The sequence below is a fragment of the Pseudoliparis swirei genome, chromosome 4 (genome assembly GCF_029220125.1).
Source record: "Pseudoliparis swirei isolate HS2019 ecotype Mariana Trench chromosome 4, NWPU_hadal_v1, whole genome shotgun sequence".
NCBI classification, from domain to species: Eukaryota; Metazoa; Chordata; class Actinopteri; order Perciformes; family Liparidae; genus Pseudoliparis; species Pseudoliparis swirei.
The window spans coordinates 24,812,194-24,835,191 of NC_079391.1; the positions used below are offsets into that span (position 1 = coordinate 24,812,194).

Genomic DNA, 22,998 nt, shown 5'->3' on the forward strand with positions numbered 1-22,998 from the left:
TTTTAGTCAGGCTGTAGATCATGTGAGCGCTGGTGGATAATGGTGATACATGAAGAGGTGGGGGGGGGGGTTTACATTGGCAAATGCAGACAAAACTGCCAGTTGTTTATGAGCGTGTTTATTTTTTTAAGGGTTCCCTACAAGCCCAGCTGCCTTGTTACCATAAATGTCCATCTGCAGGCCAGAAAAATCTAAAACTGTCTCTGAATACTGTCGGAAAAATCAACTGGCGATGCTCCAAGTACGTCATCTTCTCCTCTGAGAGGGAATAGAAGGACGGGGATGGATGGATGAAAGGACGCCTCGACACGCTTGTTTTCTCCACCTCATTACAACCGTTTCCGTGTTATCAAGAGCTTTGGCTCACCACACTACAGCACCACTTTTTCATTTGACGATACTCTGCCTCGCGGAGCTAATCGCTTCTTAATTCGTGCGTTGTCCCCCCCCGTCCATCCGTGCACACGCATTTGCAATCGAATAGGCTGGCACTGTCCAGAAATAGTGCTGGCGGCACGGCCTGGAGAGATGGGCTGTCAGTCCCTTTGTCTGATCATGAGCTATTATCCTCTTTGCCCACGGACGGAAGAGAGAGCAACACCGGTGTCTATGTGATCGTGATCAATACAAAATCACTTTCCTGTCACCGCAATGGCGCTGTCAGGGGACGGACCCACACACCAGCCATTTCAGAAAAAAAGCCGTAATTCTGACCTAGAAAAGCTGGACGGGCAGGGATTTTGTGGGGGGTGGGGGGGGGGGGGGGAGCAGTCGCTAAGTGAAGGCTGAACTCATTTAAACAGTCATTTCCATTGAATGCATTATTACATTTTGACTATGCTTGGGTGTATTACTTTAGTCTGCAATGCCGCTGTGAGGGAAGTGACTGTTATGAGAGCAGAGACATATATTTACTGACCAACAGACTCTATGGGAGTGGCTACAGTAAGTGTGCCGTTAACACCTTTCCAACAGTTGTGTAACTTGCTAATGCACACAGGTTCGCAATTTCTAAATAATATACGGCTATTTCCACATTTAATCATATCACTTCACAGCAACGACTTCTGCTAATACACATATAAATCGACTGTGAAGATTTGTATTTTAATATAATGTCACATTTACCTGAGTGCATGGAAAACTATAATGCCAGTTAGAGGCTCAGCAGTCTTTCTGCTTTTCAGGTTGCTGAAAGTGTTCACAGAAATGGAATAAAAACAGATCCTTTTGTAAACGGTGTGAGAGTATATACGGAAAAAGATATGTACAATACCAATACTGCTGCACACTTTAGCCTCATGTTGAACACTGGACTGTGTTGTTTAGTATCAAGGTATTCATAGTTTCGCCGTTGTCATGGCAATGGCAAATAGACTTGTCTTCCAACCACATGTCATCATTCACCCATTCATTTACTGATGGGTCATGCAGGGTGCCACCTGCCCATCAGGTTTCAAATGAAACCTTCACACTCATTCCATTCACAGCAAGGGGGCTGAATCTTAAATAAGTACATTACCAAGACTGTGATGTGAACTTTAGGTTCACGTTTATTAAAAAGGTCTCCCATGATAGAAAATCAATATTAATTGATGTTGTGTGTTTTCTCTTTCAACCTACATGAAGTGATTTCTTTGACCACACAGCTCTGAACACGATGTTGACATATCATCACACGATATAGTGGACATGGCATCGATCGCCTGAAACCAATTTGAGAAGAACTAGCTTTGTTTTTCACGTAGCCTCTCAGGTAATTTAGCAAAGCGGACAACATGAACATAACATTATCTCTTTGCTTCCATTTCTCAGTGCAATCTCTCGTTCAGCATGTCTTTCCCGGGTCTGCTGAGAAAACTGAAATAAGCGAGCAGTTGCAGTTTGCTGTCTGTGTTATTATACTGCGTTCCCACTATGAGCGACAAAGCAACCGGCTACAAGTCATCTGTAATGGAAGACAGTGACATGAAGCCACCAACTGACAGTGTACATTTTCTCCAATGACGCGGTCCCCTTCTCTCTGCCCCACAATTCCTGCGGTGTTAATTAAATGAAAGAACAACTTGCCGTCACACAGTTCCCAGTTGCTATTTATGCGGTCGCTGAGCACCAGAGCAACACCTTCATGGAGACTCTGCAACTAAGTAGTTTTGTTGCTTGAGTAACGGTGATGTTTAGCCCTCAAAGGGTTTGTGGGAAATAGTGTTCATTAAGGGCAACTTAAACAAGAAATACCAAATAAATTAAGTATTCGATCATTTTAAATGATAATGTGTCAAACAAAGACAGGATTTTAGTCCAGAAGACCACTGGTCGTTAACTAAGAGTAAACGTTCAGTTGTTAGTGACGTGAGTCTTGAGTACCATAGTGTGAGCGTCTTTTTACTCACAGGCAACCTTTAGTGTTGAAAAGTGAAGCCAATATTGAATTGCCTTAAACCTTCATTCCACATTTCTACCAGCCAGCAGGAGGCGACTCCTCTGGTTGTATAGAAGTCAATGAGAAAATGACTGCTTGATGTATTACCTCAGTAAACATTTTATGGTCTCAATCTTTAGTTTTAAGTCTTCTTCAATACATGATGTTCATTTAGTAGAAATGATCCATTGAGATAATAGACCATAAAGCAGGTTATGTTTTAGGGAGAGGCCACCAGTTGATTGACAGGTCCCTACCCTACCAGAGCCATATACGCCGTCTCCACATCGCTTCTCTGACGTCCAAATATGGTCCATTCCCTTCACTGGTTGCATAAAAAGCCAAGATGGCTGAACTCAAGACTTTCAAAACAGCAACACCTAATTCGTTCTCTGGCCTCTCTGATGCCATATTGCAGCTACCAGTGGCGGGCCGTCCATTTTCTACCTAGGCCAGAGGTGCTCAATACGTCGATCGCGATCGACCGGTCGATCGCGGCGACCTGCCAGTCGATCGCGGCGTAGTATTGGTAGATCGCATGACATTAAAAAAAATTGGCCCGCCCCTCTGTCACTTTCTCTATAGCGCTACATTACAGCAGAAGCACGTCATTTCTGTCTCTACGTGTCGCGTTAACAGTCCTCTGCCCGCCGTCTCGTGCGCCGCGGAGCTCCCGACACCGGTTTGCGCGCATCGGGACGGAGCAAAGAAAAAGTCACTAGCACCCCCCCCCCCCCCATCAACAACTCTTCTCGGGTTGCGCGCGGCAGGTGAGCACACTTACTAGCACCCCTGTCAACAACTCTTCTCGGGTTGCGCGCGGCAGGTGAGCATACTTACTTGCACCCCCCGTCGGTCGATCGCCTTGGCTTGGTCACATAATAAGTAGCTCGCATGCTGAAAAAGTGTGAGCACCCCTGACCTAGGCCTTCAATGCCGTCTTACTACAGCTGAACAACCTAATGTAAGATATTAGTTCACCAGTGTTTCCGGTTGGGGGCTTTTATTGTGAAGGTGCACATGAAGCGCAACACCTACAAATACATACCTGCAGAGTGCAGATACATAAATACGCGCATGACGGGATGCTGCGTCATTAACGGACAATGCTTGTCGTCCACGCCACCATAACAAAACACAATGACAAGAACACATTTACAAGATCCAGCCACATTTATATATAACAAAACATGACAACACAATCAGACAGAACTCTGGCACTAAAACGCCTCACACGCAATAAAATCAGAAAGAACCATATAATAAAAACAACAGAAACAAATGAACACAACAAGCAGCTCACTCACCAACTCCCTTCACTTCAAGTTAAAGTCCATCCTCCTCTCTTTGCCAACACAAGACTCAATGAAGCTAGCTAGCTGTGGTGCGGTCGTAGGTTATAATTTCCTTCTTTTCCTGAAACGTCCTCCTTGAGAAAGGCTTCGAGATTAAATCCGCCACCAAGTCCGCTTATCTTCCTTCTGCCATTACAAGTTAAAAGCAAAAAACATAAACTGTGTTGAGTCCTTTACTTCTTGAACTCCGCTAATCTATCTCCTTCTCCTCTCAGTTGAACTGCATGTGGGCCCACTAACCAATCACAGCGCAGGTTAATCTGATGTACTTTCATGGCCTTTCAGAAGGCCAAAGACCTCAAAAAATACACCCAGTATGTCAAACTAGTGATATGATTGGTTGAGGATCATGTCAAACTAACGATATGATTGGTTGAGGATCATGTCAAACTAACGATATGATTGGTTGAGGATCATGTCAAACTAACGATATGATTGGTTGAGGATCATGTCAAACTAACGATATGATTGGTTGAGGATCATGTCAAACTAACGAGATGATTGGTAGAAGATTATGTCAATCAACGATAAGGCCTCCATCTACTTCACCAGGCTGTACTTAGCCTGTGTGAAGGCCTAAGATGAGCTGCTCTTCTTCCATAGAGACTGTGGAGGTGACATCAACAAGCAACAGAGGAAGACAATAGTGTAATAAGAAAATAAAAATTAAGAAAATAATTTTTAAAATTAATTTATAATTTTTTTAAATTATAAAATAGCTTTAACTTTTAATTATGTTGAGGCCTTCAGAGAAGGCTTAGAAGGCCCTGACAGCCCATCACTGGCAGCTACCAGGAGGCAGTATTTGACAAGTTTGGAGTGAGAATGGGTTGACTAAAAGGGCTTCAAAGAAAAACATAATAATATCTAATATTTGCTATGTGCATACCTTATACATAACAAATAAATCACCAATAAATATGTGCTGCCATGCATGCCACTGCCTCTCTCACTATTTCACCGTGTGATTCTCCCTCTCTCTGCCGTCAGTGTAAAGCCAGTCAGACATAAACAGTTTTGTTTTATCCGGGTAGGGCTCACAGCAGGGCACCACGCCTCACGCAACCCATGCCTCAGTGATATCCCTTCTCTGTGGCTCAGTGCCCACATACATATGAATGCCCCCTATCTTCTACCCTTCACAATTCTGTGCTGGTCCAAGCTGAGGTGTTACACGGCTGCAATGATTGTGGGCTAGAGGGAAATGGAGTAGGAGTCTAGCATTGCAGCAATAGTAAATTCACTTTAATGAGACATTCTTTTGAGTGATTAAAGGTATTATGGTACTTGAGCTGAAAGTGCTTTCCTGTGGTGTGGTTCACTGAGTTGTGCTAAGCATGCTGGGGGTGAATTTTGGGCGATGGGTCAGAAAAACAGCTCATGTTAGATCACCTGAAAAATACAACTTCTCTGTATGTACATGATAATGAAGGCTTTGTAATAGTTTAGTGCCATGCCGTGCTCAGCACTTTGCAAAATATCTGGAAATATAACATTTTTTGGAAGGTAGTTTTTGAAAGGGACTTAACAAATAAGTAACATTAACAATGCGAGAAATTGAGAAAAGTTAAAGAGGAAGGGGTGGATTTGTCAAGGTTTAAAGTAGTTTTAAAGTGTGCTGTCTTTGTTTAACCTACAGAGCCGCTATGGTTTTTTAATAGATATACTCTGTCCCTTGGTTGATGTTTTTGTTCGTAGTGCTCAGAAATATATTTGCTTTTGTTTGCAATGTAATGTGTGTAAAAGCATTCAGAGAAAAAAACATTTTGTATTTAATTATATATATATAGTATTAAATTCAGTTTATTTCATACAACCAATATCAAACATTTACAATTTGCCTCAGTGGGCTTTACAATCTGTACAAATATGACATCCCTATCCAGGACCTCACATCGGATCAGCAAAAAATAGAAGAACAAATCTTTCACGGGGAAAATATAGAAGAAACCTTCCGGAGAGCAACAGAGGAGGATCCCTCTCCCCGGATGGACAGAAGCAATAGATGTCATGTGTACTGAAGGAATCTTTACAGAGTTACAACACAATCAATGAACGTATGAAGAATTCGTAGTAGGCATGGACCAAGATCCCGACCTCCACAATGCATGAAACAGAAGGAGGTAGAGAGGATATATACATATATATACAGGACTGTCTCAGAAAATTAGAATATTGTGATAAAGTTCTTTATTTTCTGTAATGCAATTAAAAAAACAAAAATGTCATGCATTCTGGATTCATTACAAATCAACTGAAATATTGCAAGCCTTTTATTCTTTTAATATTGCTGATTATGGCTTACAGCTTAAGAAAACTCTAAAATCCTATCTCATAAAATTTTAATATTTCCTCAGACCAAGTAAAAAAAAAGATTTATAACAGCTGAGTGTTTGTCAAGGCTCAGGAAACCCTTGCAGGTGTCATTAGACAATTCAAGTGATTTGTTTAATACCCTACTAGTATACTTTTTCATGATATTCTAATATTTAGAGATAGGATATTTGAGTTTTCTTAAGCTGTAAGCCATAATCAGCAATATTAAAAGAATAAAAGGCTTGCAATATTTCAGTTGATTTGTAATGAATCCAGAATGCATGACATTTTTGTTTTTTTAATTGCATTACAGAAAATAAAGAACTTCATCACAATATTCTAATTTTCTGAGACAGTCCTGTATATATATATATATATATATATATATATATATATATAGTAGGTGGGGCAAAGGAGCATCTTTAGCTTTAACATATTGGGCGCAAAAGTGTGATGTATACTCGCTGTAGTGAAACCGGCATAACGTGCGCACGGCAGAAAATGTAATCTTCGCTGGTTACGCATTGAACGCGAAGGCTCCGCAACGTGTCGTAGCGCTCAGCCGTGAAGCTCTGAATCTTTGTAACTAGGCGCCCGCTGTGGGCCCTGGGGTGTTTTCAGACGAGACTGTCACAAGTAGTTTTAGGATAAAAAGACTCTTAATATATCTGACAAAGACAGGCTATTTTAAAAGCGAGGAAGAAGATCTTCAAAATGTCCATTTAAGTTTATATTTTCTTGACAGGGCTTGTATAAAGTATGTCAATGGTTATGTGATGAGTTTACAGGTAATTACATTTCTTCTTTGGCATGGAGGAAGTTGGTTCATGGTGTTACGCAGGTGAAACCAGTTGACTTATTTTTTTCATATTCCCTCTGGTTTTAGAGCATGATGCAACAAACAGCTCTCTGAGCCTTTTGCATGCTCATTGCTCGCGTGCCATCTGTGGAGGCGTTATAGTTCAAACAAAGCTTGAGTCGTGCTCATTCAAATGTGTGAATAAAGCTGTAGATGAAGTGCAGCGCTTGACTTCGAAGCGCGTTCCCTTTTCCAGCAACCCGCCAGTGAGCGCCGGCAAATGAAAAACCTGGGAAGGCTCACGGATACATCTTTATGACCTTCCACTGTTTGATTCTGCTTGCGATACTTCCAAAGCAAATAAGCAGGCTATACAGATGAAGCTGTGGTGTGGAATAATGTGTTACAGGAATAAGTTGAAACGTCCTTCCACAGCCATTGTGTGTCACATTGGGCTGCATCCCCTCTGTGGTTCAAGGAAGATTCCTATTGATTTCCTATGACCGAGCCAGTCTGAAGAGTCATTAGGATGTGTGTGCCCTATTATTTGTGTTGGCTGATAAAACAGGAGGCTAGACCCCCACCCTCATGCCTTAATTCCGGGGCCCCTTCAGAATCCGCTGGACCTTCAATCAAAAACAAAACAGCTTTACATTTAATGTGGATGCCTCATTTACAATAATGGCATCCTCTGAAAATGATCTGCCAATGAACGAATGGTGTGGCATTGAATCCTGGGAATTCCCGGACGTGATTAATGAAATTACGCTTAGTGTGGGGAAACAAGCGTAACTTCAGGCTGTGTTTTGATATATGATTAATGTGTGTCACTCCGCGGGCCACTGACCCAACCAACAGGGGGAGATTTGGCTTTCCCTCGGGAACATTCATACATAATCTCTCAGTGTCCAACCTTTGCTCGACAGTGGGGGGGAAAGTGAGACAAATCCATTTAGACAGGAAGTAGCGCACGCATGCACTTGCACTAACAGGTTTGACCAAGAACGGTGTGTAAGTAACAGGACATCGGTTCCATTCTTAGTGAACATTTTCAATCGTGTTTTTCTTCTCTCTTTTTTTACATGCACTGTGTTTTGGGGTTGTTTGAGCAGCCATTCCTGTTTTTTTCATCCCTGGAAGTGTTGCTATTTTTGTAATCGCTGCAACACTACAGGCTTCAAGTAAAAGCCAGAGACAATACTCCTCCTACAATCGAGTTTCCGCGCCCATTGCGTTGCCCTTTCTGCAGTGTCCCTGAAATTTCGGAGCATTATCAAGGGGAAGGACGAGCTAATCTGCACTGATTTGAAACCGGACCAAAACACTGGCTTTCCTAATCCCTAATTTTTTTTTTATCGGGCCTGGTGAGGAGCATTTCACCCCTGTGGGAGGGAAAGAAAGAGGGAGCTATTTCATGCTTCACCGGTTCCACTGTTTTTATGAATATTTTTTTTCTTTCTGCCTACCCTCTGCCTTCCCTAATTCAATACACAGTGTAACTGGATTTATAAAGCATATTTACAATAGTCGCACACCTTTTAGAAGTACGAAGGTACTTTTCATAATTAGCTGGCTGCCTTCTCCCATGTAGTAGTAGTAATTTAACTTTAAGGCAGATAAGGCTCTGTACCTGTCAAAAAAAGAAGAAAAAAAGACAGGCAATTTCTTGAGCTGTCTCTCAATTTCCTTTGTTTGACAATTGGCAAACACCAATGGCACACAGGATATAATTTGCTTCAGCATGAGCACACCTATTTGGATTATTGCACACATTTATGGGATGCAATGGTGATTTCCTCACATTCTGTCAACCTATTTGTTTGAAATATTATTGACTTGTCAAACACGTTTGTAGAAACTCCCACATAGCGTCAGTTTGTATAATATCTGTAGATAGCAGACATGGATAACCTCGTACTGAGGCGTCGATTCTGAAGGGAATTGACAGTAAGCGGTTTAGTAGATTCATGGAGAGAAAATTCCAAGTCTATCAGCGGCTGATATCAAGTTCTACCAGGCAGGGTATTTTTTCTTCTGCTAGCGTTATCGCAGCAAGCAGAAACACGGGGAAGAAAGAGAGCTCATTGATCTGCCGTGATCTTGACGCTGCAAAAGACATGGGGGTGTAACAAGTGGTATGGAATTTACAGGGTAAGCTTTGGCAACACAACAGCATAGGTCATCATAAGACGATGAATTACTGGAACACCTCGGTCTCGGGGGACCACTTGAGGCTCGCTCACTGTGAAATAATTGGGCTGCAACAGTGAAACTGTGATTCCAGTCAGAGTGCAAAGGTGGCTTTTGATTTGTTTTGCTGTTACAAGACCACAGAAGGCGGCGGTGTCTATTAATCAATGGCTGACTTATGTAGCAGATGTCATTAATGTGTAGAAAATGGCACAGATCTGAGACACATCTTTGGTGTAGTGCTATTTTTTAATAAAAAACCTTGTACTTGGTTGGTTATCTTTGGGGATAACAAATGTATTCCCATGAGATTGCTTTGAACTTTTTGTAGATTAACTGTTTCTTACAAAAGCATTTAATTGGATTGATGGTCTTTTCATAAAAAGTGAGCTGTTTTTGCTGGAGAGAGTTGCAAATGTGCAAGAATGCATGGTGTGTGTGTGTGTGTGTGTGTGTGTGGGCCAAATGCAAAACAATGTTGTAAAGGTGAACTGCTGTTATTGTACTTACTCTTCCCTGAGACATCCACTTTTCCCCACTGGCTTTGCTCTTTTGTGTGTGTGTGTGTGTGTGTGTGGGGGGGGGGGGGGGTTGGGATCCTGGAAAATATCTCCAGCCCTCCCCTGTCCACATATGGGTCACAGCGTAGGTGTGACATTACACATGCTTGTGCCCCTTCCTTTGAAGTTGGATTTAGAAACTTCATTCAAAAGAAGTGAAATCCGCCGCAGCGCAGCGACTCTACTTCAGTTTCCATCGGTGGACATTCCCCGGCTGCTGTTTTGCATGGCTCTGGCAGCTTATTAAGTACAGGTCCATTCCTCGTCCATACGCCTTAATTCCTCCACACTGTGTTCAGGCTCACATGGCTTAATGAATGTAAGATTCACTTTTGGAGCTTTTAGGAATCTGTAGTTCCAACCAACTGGCCTTGAGCCGGCACACTTTCGCTGGTAAATGAGCAAGTGGCCTTTGGGCGCTGGCAACATGGACTGAAGTTCCACACTGATCATTTGCATATACTACCTAATATGCAACGATACAAATCTGGTTAAAAATGTCCAACCCTAACCCTAGCCCTGCACACCGGTCAGCAGGTCAGATGGAGGTTGTCTCGGAGCATGTAGAGGCAGCAGAAGACAGCTAGCCGTCCGTGAGCAGTAGTTCCAGCACATCTGGCATTTTTGTAATTTTTTATTTTTTTTCTCGGGCGGAAGGTCCATTCTACAAGTCATTTCATCTGAAGCGGACAGACGTGGCGCCCGTGGCAAGACCTGTGCCGTCTGCGACGAGGGACGACTCCCTTTGTTGTCAGAACACCTTTAAACATCTCTCACAGAAACAATTAGCAGACCATCTGTAGCTTCCTGCCAACGTGGTGCTCGCTGTCAGCATGTCAGCTTCTTATCTCTCCTTTCTCTCTCACACACACACACACACATACACAACACACACTTTGTCACACAAACACTCGTCACACAGAGACTGATGAGGAGCTAGGTCACTGTGAATTAAAATGAACAGGTTTAATTGCGTTAATAGTCTCATTATATTCAGTTTTTCAATGCATTTATTTCCTTATACCTGATATTGGAGCCGTCCATGGTGGATTGAATTGTCGCTAATTTGTTTTTGTGATTCGCCTTGAGCGTTCGACAGAGCTAGGGTATTAATGGAAGTCCTTACGCACATTTCCTGCAAAGCTCATAGAGTCAGTCGGATAAAGGAAACCACTTCTGCTACGTTGAGTAATGTTGGTGTGAAGGTGACGGCATATTGCTCCAGTGATTTAAGGAATAGTGATACCCGATAAACATTTTAAGGATACTTGTCAACAGTTTATATTCACATAGTCAAACTTTGAATTTGGCTTGAAGTTTGTTCAAAGTCACAAGGCTCAAATGTTTGTTTACTTATCTCATGACCTTCAACAACACTTAAATTTCCCTGTTGCGTTGCATTTGCACACATGCTCACATGTTCAGCAGAGGCTAGCATTAACCAACACACATGAGTGTGACGTACTGATACTGAAGAAATACTGAACCAGGTGAAGTGAAGATTATTTGTCTTGACGACAACGACGTTCATCCCTGTTCGCAAGTACAAAGCTGATACTTGGTGAAAACATCTGTTGAACAAGTATGAACATGTAAATGAAAGTGAAACCTAAGTCGTCTGTATCAGTAGTCTGTCATTCACCGCGGCTACGTTAACTCAGAGCAGGCACGCTCACACTCGGCTAAGTGCATGTTTTCTTTTTTTACTTTGTGTTTAGCTCATTTTTTCTTGTAAACTTCTCTGCTGGCTGAGACTCAATAACCGAGTGTTGGATTGGATTGGAAAACTTTATTAATCCCGAGTGGGGAAAGTAATTTGCCACCAAAAACTCAAGCAGACAACAATAGACACAGTCTACAGTGCACAACAGACACAAACACATTACAATGAATAAATAACACCAGAAAAAACTTTGTTATATTTTCCCAATGTAATGTGACATCATAAACTCAGCATTTATGTTGGGTGTCACAACAGATTTAAAAAAACTATTTCCAAGGTAATGGTCAGAAGTCCTGTGTTTTTCTGCCTGTCCTAACTCTTTTGGGACTTTGGGTCTCAAATATCTGTGGTTTACACAATAGTACGATGACAACATTTAGTTTCTCTTTTCAAATGAACCACTCTGTCCCTCTCCATCTCAATAGGACTCGTTGTGTCTCTTACGTATTAAAACATGTATATATATTTATATATATAAATGCTTAGATGTCATACACAGTGGTATATTTCAAAGCACAATTGGCATGAGGCCGGATTTTTTTTCTCACAAAATCAACCCCACATAGGGTTAAATGGTCTCATCTTGATTGGCACAGCTATGTAGAGATGATTGCCTAGCGATTTATAGTTTGTGTCTTTCTGCCCCACAGGTACCCCGGTTACCCGGGTAACAGCAACAGATGCCGATGACCCGGTGTACGGTAACAGCGCTAGACTGGTCTACAGCATACTGGAGGGACAACCATACTTCTCCGTCGAACCCAACTCTGGTGAGTGCGGAACAGAGTATTTGTTGGTGTTTAACAATTATGAGGTAAATGGACCTGTACTTGAATAGCTCTGTTCTCGTCTTCTGACCATTCAATGCACTCTAACACTACATTACATCATTCACACCCATTCATACATTGATGGGAGGAGCTAATGATCCACCTGCACATCAGCAGTAACTAACATTCACACACCGTAGGAACAGCGACAGGAGCAATTTGGGGTTAAGTGTCTTGCCCAAGGACACACCGACATGGGCTAGCGGAGTCGGGGATTGGACCGCCAATCCTCTGATTGAAGGACGACCCTGCTCTCCACTGATCCACAGTCGCCCAGATGAATCTGTTTCTCTGCAAATCTAAGAAGACCAAGCAGCACACACATGTATGAGCACATCGGATCCAGTAGCCACCCGTGCGGGATTGGCCATATCCTGTTGCTTACTACAACCAGTTCAAGTATCACACTGTAAATATAATGCTGAATACTACAAGCAACAACACAGACGGCCAACATGACTTTAACGAAAGGGCACACAAAAAGAGGACACCTCTTCGGACAGTCGGAGCTCTTTGTGCTGTTCCTCATTGTTTGCACGACAAAGCCGGACGAAGATCTCCATGCATTCCAAACGTTGCTTCATTACATTTAATGGGAGCTATTAATACAACGCACGCACAGCCTTTGTTTGTTTCCAACCAATGGAGAGCATAATGTATTACAGAATGTAATGAATGAACGCCACACCCACAGCGGGACAAAAAGGAAAAGAAACAGGTTTAACAGAGGGAGAGAGAGACGGTGATTACATCTAAGGATTATTTCAGTGTCTTTCTTCTCGGCGTGGCCAAGCACACCAGGCCAGAACCTCTCAGTATTTAAACCTTGTCCTTTTTTATTGCCTGCTTCGACTTTGAGAAATGAGCTATAAAGTCACCTCGGGTCAAGTGGTGGGCTCAGCTTTTCTTTTTTTTCTTCTTGAAAAGTACAGAACGTCCTTACGCTTCGATTGTGACCAATCCATGATGGGATAATTAAATATCTTAATTAACAAAGTTACCTCTGCTGCGTGAACATGCCCATCGTTAATGTGCAGAAGGTTCATGCTGCCTGCTGATGGATATTATTCAAAGACAAGTATGAATGAACGGGTTATTCAGAGTAGTTGGACTGTGGAATCGTAGAGCAAAATCAAAGAGGCTAAACTTAAAATACATAGAAGGTTTAGGTATTAATAATATCGGATTAGGGAAAGGTCCAAAAAAAAAAAAAGATGATTGACGCTTATGCAACTGTTACTATGCAAACTGTGGCAACTAAACATGAGATGAAACAGCAGCAAGACATCTACATCAAATGAATACATTTGCACATATCTGCTGTAATATTTCCAGTTGTATTACAAATCAGAGCATGCTCATTTGCAATGCTGCCTGAGTATTTGGTATCCGTGCTGCACAGATATAATAAAAGAAATTAATAAAAAAAGAAAGACAGATGTGACTGAGGGAGGGTGCTTTTAATGGACATGTGGCCTGCCCACAGGTGGAACAGGTTGGTTCCAGCAGGCGGAGATGCAACAGCTTGGCCCTCCAGAGGTGGCCTCAGTCCACCGCTGTGCATTCATCTGAAATGCATACGTTTTATGAGAGGACAATAAAGGGAATTATAATAATAATAAAAAAAGAAAAAGAATAGTGGAGAAGACCACATGGCAACTATGTTAACGAGTGTGTTACTTGCTACGTGCGTGCGTCACCTTTCAAGTTTCAAGTTTCAAGTTTTTATTGTCACATCCCCTTTTATACAAGTATAATCGGTTCGTGAAAAAAAATTTATGTGTGCAAAACCGACAGCAGTATATCCACACACAAAAAAGAAGAAAGTCTTGCAAGCCAGAAAATGCCCGCTAAAAGGGAGCTGACAATGTTGGTTATGGCTTTAAAAAGTTGTGTAACAACCAAAACAACAACAACAGACCATCTGTTTTGGTGAAACGCTTGTAGATTATGCTGTTAACTCAGGCTCCCCGGGCCCCGCGTCGCCTTCCTCTGCAGACGTCCCTATACAGCTGCACACTTATTGTTTCCAAACATGAAGGGTATGCTGGGGAGGGGTGGATCAGCGGGGGCACTATTACTAAAAGAGGGACGTGAAATAACGCAGGGAAAGTATGTCAATGTGAGTGAATAAGTAGAAAGCACACACACAGCCGATGTGGAACAGAAATAAGACCCCGCCGTAACGTGTACTCTACTCCCAATAGATTTTAATAAGGTAACGCTTCGATCATTTAATTAGGTAACGCCTCGATCACGCTGAGATCTTCTCCGGGCTTATCAGACGGTGGTTACCGACATCAGTGATGGAAAGCATTATAGGCAACACATTGTTACTGACGCGTATAATACAATAATACGATCCCCCTGGGCCGGCTGAATACGACTAATACACGTGCAGCCTTTCACATGATGTAGGCGGGTGGGAACAATAGTGAGCTTTTATCAGTGGGACACATCCATACAAACATAATGGCTCCTCCATGATGTGCTTCCCTGTTTGGCCGGGTCAACTGCTCATCAGCGGCATGGTTCAACAATGGGTTGCATGAAATTCAATATTAAAACCGCCGAATTATGAGATTCATATTGGCATCACTGAGTTGCGTGATTCCATTAGTTGATTGGTCGCCCTAAATGCTAAATGGGCCAGTACTCATATGCTGTAACATCATTGCGTTGTGCATTCAAAAATAATAATGATATTAATGACTTCTTCCTTTCACAAGGCAGACTCCTCAGCAGCGTCATTGTGCATAAAGTTATCTCAAAACAATTTCCATATTGGATCTTTAATTGCTTTTCTAGCTGATTTTTTGACATGCGTAAGCAATATTATTAAATAATGTGGAAATGACATTCATAAGAGAGGAGATGGAAATCAACTGCTAACAATTTTGGGGGAAACGGCGCACAATAAACAAGCTCCGAGAAAGGGACTCTCCAAATTCATGTGCATAATCAGGGCGAACACTCACGTGGAAATCGGACTCGTCCTCGCCGCTGCTGGGCGCCACAATGCAGAACGCATCTGCAGCCGGGACGCGGCTCTGGAAGACGAACTGAACGGACAAATTATGGTTTAGCATTCATAACATCGGTGTGATTGTGCAGCACGTGCAGATGGCTCATTCAAGTGAGCCAGATGTTTTAATGAATGTTGATGAAATATAAAAGGTAAGGGGAAAACAACCATTAAAATGCATTTGACACTCACAACGCCACATTGCTTTCAATAAATAAATAAACGCCATGCCCCAATTCATCACTTGGTTAATGGTCGATGGAGAAAGAAAGGAAGACACCAAAAAAGAGTTGAGGCAAATATCTATGGAAATGAGTGTTTGTCTATCCTCCCTTTTCAGTGATTGGGAATTAATTTGAATAATTAACGATGATCAACAGAGATGAGAGTGGTGCTTCGAGCATGCTGACTGAAATGTCAAAAGTGAAAAGTGTGTGTGTGTGGAGGGAGTTTGCGTGACTTGTTTGTGTTGCTCTTTTTATCTATGGGTGCATTTTGTTTTTATTATATTATATATATGTAAACATGTTTGCTGCTGCTTCTAGAAATGTCCCCCTGGGGGTGAATAAAGTAATATTTTATCTTATCTTAGACTAGTGACAAGACGCCGCATGGAGAGTTTAAGTGTTGCTTTCGTACACGAAGCATGCGCCCGTATAGGTTTGACAGTTTCTATACATTTTTGTTTTTAAAACACTAGAATGAGTGGAAGAAAAATAGGGCATTTCGTTGGTTAACATTTTTAAAAGCAAAAAAATGGCGACGGTTTTCTTCTTTTGGGGACAAATTGATATTCGGTGAGTCCGTCCTTCTGAGACCTTGTTGTGCGTCCTGTGTACACTTACAAGGACGAGTGAGACGATACACTACGTAGCGTACATGTGTTTCAGATTCAGAGTACACCTCAAGGTTCTCTGGATTAATTGCATGAAACTGAACACTTGGCCCATCGCCTAGTGTGAAGATTATTAGGATTATTATTATTTTAATTGTAATATATGTAGTTGGAGTAGTAGCAGTAAAATGGATGCAATATGAACTGTCCTTGTGTAACCCCTATGTTGTGAGGATATTCGTTTAGTAATTATGTTGAATAAAATGGGTCAATGTGTTGTTGAGTAATTTATATATAACTTTATATATATATATATATATATATATATACCTGTATATGCTAAAAATTATTATAAATTCAAAAGAATAGGCAAAAGCAAACATAGGACAAGAAAAAAGGTAATTTGATTTTAACGGGTCTGTGGGACCTGAGCAATGATGATGACACAAAGGTCCACATTAAGACACCTCCCTTAGTGGTTGTAGAAGGTCTGTAAAATACAAGGTTGAAACAAAATGTTGAAGTAAACTAATTATAATCATTTATTTTATATAGCGCTTCTCAAGGCACCCAAAGTCACTTTACAGAGTGCAGAGTCCAGTAGTCATACACACACACACAGGCATACCGGTGGTGGTAAGCTACATCGGTAGCCACAGCTGCCCTGGGGCAGACTGACGGAAGCGTGGCTGCCATTCAGCGCCTACGGCCCCTCCGACCACCACCAACATTCATTCACATCTATACAAACCGGGGTGAGGCTGCGGTGTATGTCTTTATGATGGTGGGGGAAACCGGAGTACCCGGAGTAAACCCACGCAGGCACGAGGAAAACATGCAAACTCCACACAGAAAGGACCTGGAACGACCGGGACGACCAGGATTCGAACCCAGGGCCTTCTTGCTGTGAGGCGACAGTGCTAACCACTGAGCCACCGTGCTGCATCTAATAGTTTGGAGTCTGGGAGTCACACTGTGTCTCTTGATTGCAGGTTCAAATTGATTGCTATCCTGAACCCACAGTCTCCAAATGCATCATTTGTCAAAAACAATTGCTTGTTCGGTCGTTACTATGACGATGTTCACAATTTATAGAGCTATTGAAATTATTCTAATGCAAACATGTAACACTTGAGACGTGCATTCAAGTGCATTCTGAAGTTTGGTATTAGAAAAGCTGTATGGAAACGTCATACAGGAATGTCGCCGGAGAGCATGACACATGAAACATGGCCAATACAAGATGACAAGAAATAACGAAATTAAATCTCTCCATTGTATTATCCTAGATGGTTTCTTTTTTCCAGTTTGCAACCTCTACACTTCTTCATGTCTTAGTGTATAGTGTCGACTTCTGACAAAACATTTCTGTAGTTCAGTCATTTCAAACAGTTTTTTGACAAAAGTAGGCTCAAAATTTGCATGCCAATTTCATCGAAACAGAGCTGAAAAAAAAGCTTGCCGTATTGTATTTGAAAAGATTCTTATTAATTTAGGTGTCTGAAATAAGAGGCGATTGCTCCTTCTTCCAATGCAATGACATTTTTTCTTAAAAATACCCAACCCATGTTTAGATCATCAGTGCTGTGTGTGACCTCAAAATTAAAATAAAAAAGACCCTGAAATTGTCCTACATCTTGTCGGAAAAATCTATCACAAGAATAATAAATGCGGGCCCAGACAACATCCTTACCCCCTCTCACGTTTTTCCTCACAGCATATTCTCATTGTCTGAGGTAGTTCAGGACCAAGGCAGGGTGTCATGCCTGGCTTTTATGAGGGGTTTTATATTCATTTGATGATCCTGCGGGTCTCTGTTTCCTGAGTGGATTATCCGTAGATGTCGGAGCTGAGCCCTTTTTATATTCAGTGCCGTGCCAGAGTCAATAAGGTCCATTCTGCATACAATATTCAAGATTATACAAGACAGACAGCATAATTCACACTGGATCAGAATACAAATGACTGCAGACGGCAGAACAACACATTCAAAGACAAACAGCTGATTCTCAGTGCTGGGAATGGCTCAGTCATGCCCACCATAGACTGGGATTCAAACCTGCAGGGATGTTCTTCGTCTTTCCCTCTGCCTCATATGGATTCCTTGTTTTGTAAAGTCATGGTCCAAAAAGAGTGCAACCTACAAACCGAGAAGTGAGGTGGGCGTGACGGTCGCAGCGTGCCTCGCTTTTTTTTCCCTCACGCATGCTCGTGCACACTCTTATGAGCATCATTAACATGATGTGCAGAGTATATCAGTCAAGTTTATAATTGCATTTATGTGTTCCCACCTCCAGCGACCATAAAAATTGCTCTCCATGGGATGGACCGGGAGATGAGAGAGGAGTACCTGGTGGTCATTCAAGCTAAGGACATGGGAGGACACATGGGCGGCTTGTCTGGGACCACGACCGTCACCGTCACGCTGACGGACATCAACGACAATCCACCCAAGTTCTCTAAAAGTACGTAACTTTACGACCTTGAACGTCCCAGGTCGAATCGGGAGGAGAAAGAAATTACTGCTGCTCTGAATGAGTATTTCTCTGTTTCGTCATAATTGGGAGAAATGAATGTGAATTAGTAAATTTCATTAAACAGGCTCCTCAGAAACTTATTCAAACTGCCATAAAGTCTAATGATGATGCAGTGCTGTAATATGCTTCCGTGGCTTTTTTAATTTCGATCAGCAGTTCTCGAAACCAAAGAGCCATGTCTGTTCCTCCCCAGGTTTGTACGAGTTTGTGATCCCAGAAGATCTACCGGTAGGGAAAATGGGAGGAAAGGTGAAAGCGAATGACAGAGACATCGGCGAGAATTCGAAGTCTACGTTCAGCATCATCGAGGGAGATGACCAAGGCATGTTTGAGATTTTCACAGACTCGCAGACACAAGAAGGGATTCTTCGCCTGAAAAAGGTAAGACACTGAACTCAGCAGTTGTGAGTTAACTGTAAAACTCGCCGATGTTAGCTAGACAAGTAGTGAGTTTGAGCCTTTGGGCCTTAATGTTTTCAGCATCTTCAATTACATATGGTATACATATTTGATACTGAAACCAGTCGTATAGGGCACAGCATGCTTTAAATGGAATGGCTGAAAGAGAGAGTGCTGCGGGAATGGAAGTCCACCCCTTTTGCTCAGCCCCTGTCAGTCATATTGGGAAGTGGGTTCCCAGTTACACAGCTGGACCAACTCGATAAAGCTATCCCAGGATAAGAAACACTTGACAGCTAGCTTAATGCAGAACTGTGTGGAAAAAGAGCTCAAATTTGCCGCACATTGTTGTGCATGCACATCATTTTTTTGTAATGTGCAGAGCGGGTATAATGAGACCATTAAAAAGAAAGCTGTAACCCAGTTTGTTTATTGGCTCTTATTCCAAAAACAGAGTGGCTGGAATATTTGTTTAAACTGGAACAAGCTTTGAATTGTTTAGTTTGGAGTTTTTAATATGTTAGGAGTGGGGCAAAAATATTAGAAACATATTTCAATATAATGCAGGCCAGTACAACACCACCAGAACATACAACCTCGATTATACACAAAGAGTTGAATGAACACCTCCCTAAAAAGTCAACAAATGATACCATTATCATTTTTCCACAAACCTTGCATAAACTGTGTCCCCATGTCTCTTCTGCATATCAACATTTCTACCATCGTGTAAATCAATTGTATAATGTTTGACTTCTCATGGGGCTTTTGCTGTTGAAAAAAAGACATTCTTAATGACGTTTAGGTTTCGGCAACAAAACTACTTAGTAGGTGAAGTTAAAGATTATGGTTTGGAATAAAATATATATGTTACTTCCGGATTCACAGTAACAGATCAGAATTTTTTACGTAACATGGAAAAAAGGCGTCCCCTTGAAATGTGATCGATAATGCAGTATCATGAAATGGGAATGTAAATTGTGAGACCAGGCTGAGGGTTGCATTCTATTGTATAGCTGAACCAAAAAAACACCCAGGAAGTGTTTGAAGTAGGTCTGATATTATTTTTTAAAAGAAATACAAATAGTTTTTTTATATATATAGAGCAGTGATTTATATTGGAAAAACTATCGATGAATGACCCCAAATTAATAAGCTAAGCCCTTGCTGCTACAGCTAATTTCTTAAAGACATTAGCAAAAGCTGTGTAACATTTAGATTTTTTAGTTCTTCTTCATCTGTCCCACTTCTGGGGAAATTCTGTTTGTGAGAGAAGGCTTTACTAAAAATTAAAACATTACATATTTAGACACCATGGCCTGTGCGAAGAGTACCTTGAAGGCTTACGGAGGAACTTTTCACTTTCTTCCATTAAAAAAAGACACGATATTAGCTTGAAGTGAAGTTTTAGAGCCATACTTTCTGTGTGTGTGGACAAGATAATCTCATTTTCACATTACAGACTTTCCTGTTTAGCTGGAGCTGTCTCAGCTGAAGGCAAATTGTTACACACTGTAAATTGGTTAAGCCCTCATTTTAACATTAGTTAAATTCAGTTTCACTGAATTACCATCACCATAAGGAGCAGATGGATGACACCTAAAGTTGTATGTTGTGTTTTTTTTGTGACTCTAACACATCTACATGTGAGAGCTGAAAAGTACCGACCGAAAGCAATGACAGCGGAGCGGTTGCTGGTTAATTACTTGCTTACGGGAGCATTAGTACTAGCGGTCCCTCGGAGAAAATACAGCGCTCATTACATGTGTTCAAGACATTCCCCCGCATGTACGGTGCTGAGGAAAACAAGCTAGCGACATCACAAAACCCCAATCTCTAACCTTGAGGCAAACACATTAGCGTTTAATGGCATGGTGCAACGGGATGTTGGGGAAGCGCTCGCATCAATAACGTTGTATTCATGAACTCATTTTGAAGTGTGGCCGAGGCACATGCTTTGCTGCGGATGGAACACGAATCCGAGGATCTTAGTGATTTCCACACAATTCCACCGTGTAACACGTTTCTAGATTTGCCTCACATTTTTCCAGGATAAAAGCCATAGAGGTTTGACTCTGGATGTCATCTAGACATTTTCTCTCGATATCAAAGGAAGTTTGTGCAATCTAAAAGTGGCAAGGCGTTTTAATAACACTGTGACCCGCCAGCAAGTTCAGATGCGGCCGCATCTCAATCTGTGGAATATCAAATGGAGCGTTGAACGCGTGTTATCAAAGAAAACAACGCCGCTCATATATTCATGCGTTCTATATTCTGAGCCTCTAGATGCTCCGCTCGCGAGAGGATGTTTGCATATATTGAATCACATGTGATTGATGGATGGGCGTTCGGTAAGTCTCGATTCATGCTTGGTTCAGTGTGTAGAGGGGGAAAGCTGAGCTATCACTCAAAGTGTGGAACGGCATTGTGTTGTGATGTAAAGTCACATTACCCCAAGGACATGTGGTGTGACTTCGTCAGAGTGTGAACAACGAACTGCGTGGGGCGGCGGAATGTAGAGGAGCTTGGGCGATCTGCCGGGACCGCAAATCACCGGCGCTAAATAACTAGATGTCTTTTAGGCAACCTCCACTTCCATGTCCCTCGCTGTTCCTGGTTCCTCTCAGCTTTTACTCTCTGGTGATGTGTCGGAGAGAGCAGCAAGGCGTCTGCAGCGCCTCCAGTTGAGCTCAAAGAAGCAGCTTCTGTTCCGTCTCCTCTCCGGGGTTGTTTCTCCACCCGGGGTGACAGGGGTAAAAGATTCCAGTGTAACGGAACAGAGAATTAAAATTATTATAGATAGATCCTTCGCGGCAAGGTTAAAACATATTGATCCGTCCGGAGCTGGAGAGGCACGGACCAGGCGAGACATTCTTCTGCTGTTCGGGGTTTTAAGCTTTTTATCTGCTAGCCCCCAGGCCTGTCGGGGGATGTTAGAGGGATGCTGAGCTTTCACCCTTGCAGCCAACGCTGAACTTTGAAGTCTCCAAATGGCCTGTGTGTGCACACTGATTCGATGCAAAAATAAATAACACAGCAAGGATGTGGGGGGGGGACGAGGCGGGGAAGGGTTGTTAACACAGGGGAAAATAGGATGTCTCTTTGTTGCTGAGTGTAGGTCTGCCGTCCCCCCCGTCTAGAAGTGTAGCCTCGCTCAGTTAGGCCGTGTTGGTAGCCAGGACCGCGAGAGAATTTTAAACCGGCTGTGCAGCCTTGACTACAAAAATGTCTGCTACGTAGATCAACGGTCTTCCTTTTGCACTCATGCATCACTGAATAGGCAACAGTGGCACTATTCATCCTAATAAAAATCAAAGTGGCCGTCCTTGGATTACTCATTCAAAGTGGCGTGCAAAATTACTGAATTAATCATTTGAACGGGTCAAATATGAGTTGTGTTCTGACTCCACGGGTAGGATATCATACAGCATTTAAAAGAACAGTCCTTTTTCATTTCGTAATTGATGTTGAAAAATAATTAATCTAACTTAACTGAGCACATCAGGGAAACTGTTTACCACTGTGTTTTCTTCAGACCAAGACAGTGCATTTGGTTGAATTAAATATGGCGGCAACAGTGTGACCCCGCCTTCCCCCCTCCCCCCTCTTTCCTCGCTGTTAGGACACTGGAAACAAATGTAATGAGTTGCTTCTACATGCAGTCAAGTGGTAATACATATTTTTATAAGGGACAAGCCAATTTCCCTAGAATTGAATGTGGAATTTGCTAAATTACTTTTAAAGCAGCTCATAAAACTGTATATTGTTCTATAAACAATTGATCAAATGACTCTGTGTAACCATCACCTGTTGCCATCTTGGTCTTTGGTTGTCGCAGTCTTGTTATTTTACAAAATATATAATACTTTTTTAAGTGACAATAAGCTTTCATAAATTGAAAACACACTCCGCCCTAAACCCTGCATTAAGGCAGAGTATAATAATTTACTAAATGAACATAGTTTACGAAATGAACATCATGCTGTTGAAGGAGACTTGAAATTCAA

The 22,998-nt window shown here is 42.0% G+C and overlaps 1 protein-coding gene across 2 annotated transcripts in view; it reads left to right on the forward strand.

Moving 5' to 3' along the window:
- Positions 1-22,998, forward strand: part of cdh8 (cadherin 8) — a 101,745-nt gene that overhangs the window by 57,469 nt on the left and 21,278 nt on the right. For both annotated transcript variants that reach the window (XM_056413038.1, XM_056413039.1), the window contains exons 3-5: positions 12,016-12,135; positions 18,353-18,520; positions 18,786-18,973. In XM_056413038.1, the coding sequence (XP_056269013.1) occupies positions 12,016-12,135; positions 18,353-18,520; positions 18,786-18,973 (476 nt within the window). The remainder of the gene's footprint in view (positions 1-12,015; positions 12,136-18,352; positions 18,521-18,785; positions 18,974-22,998) is intronic.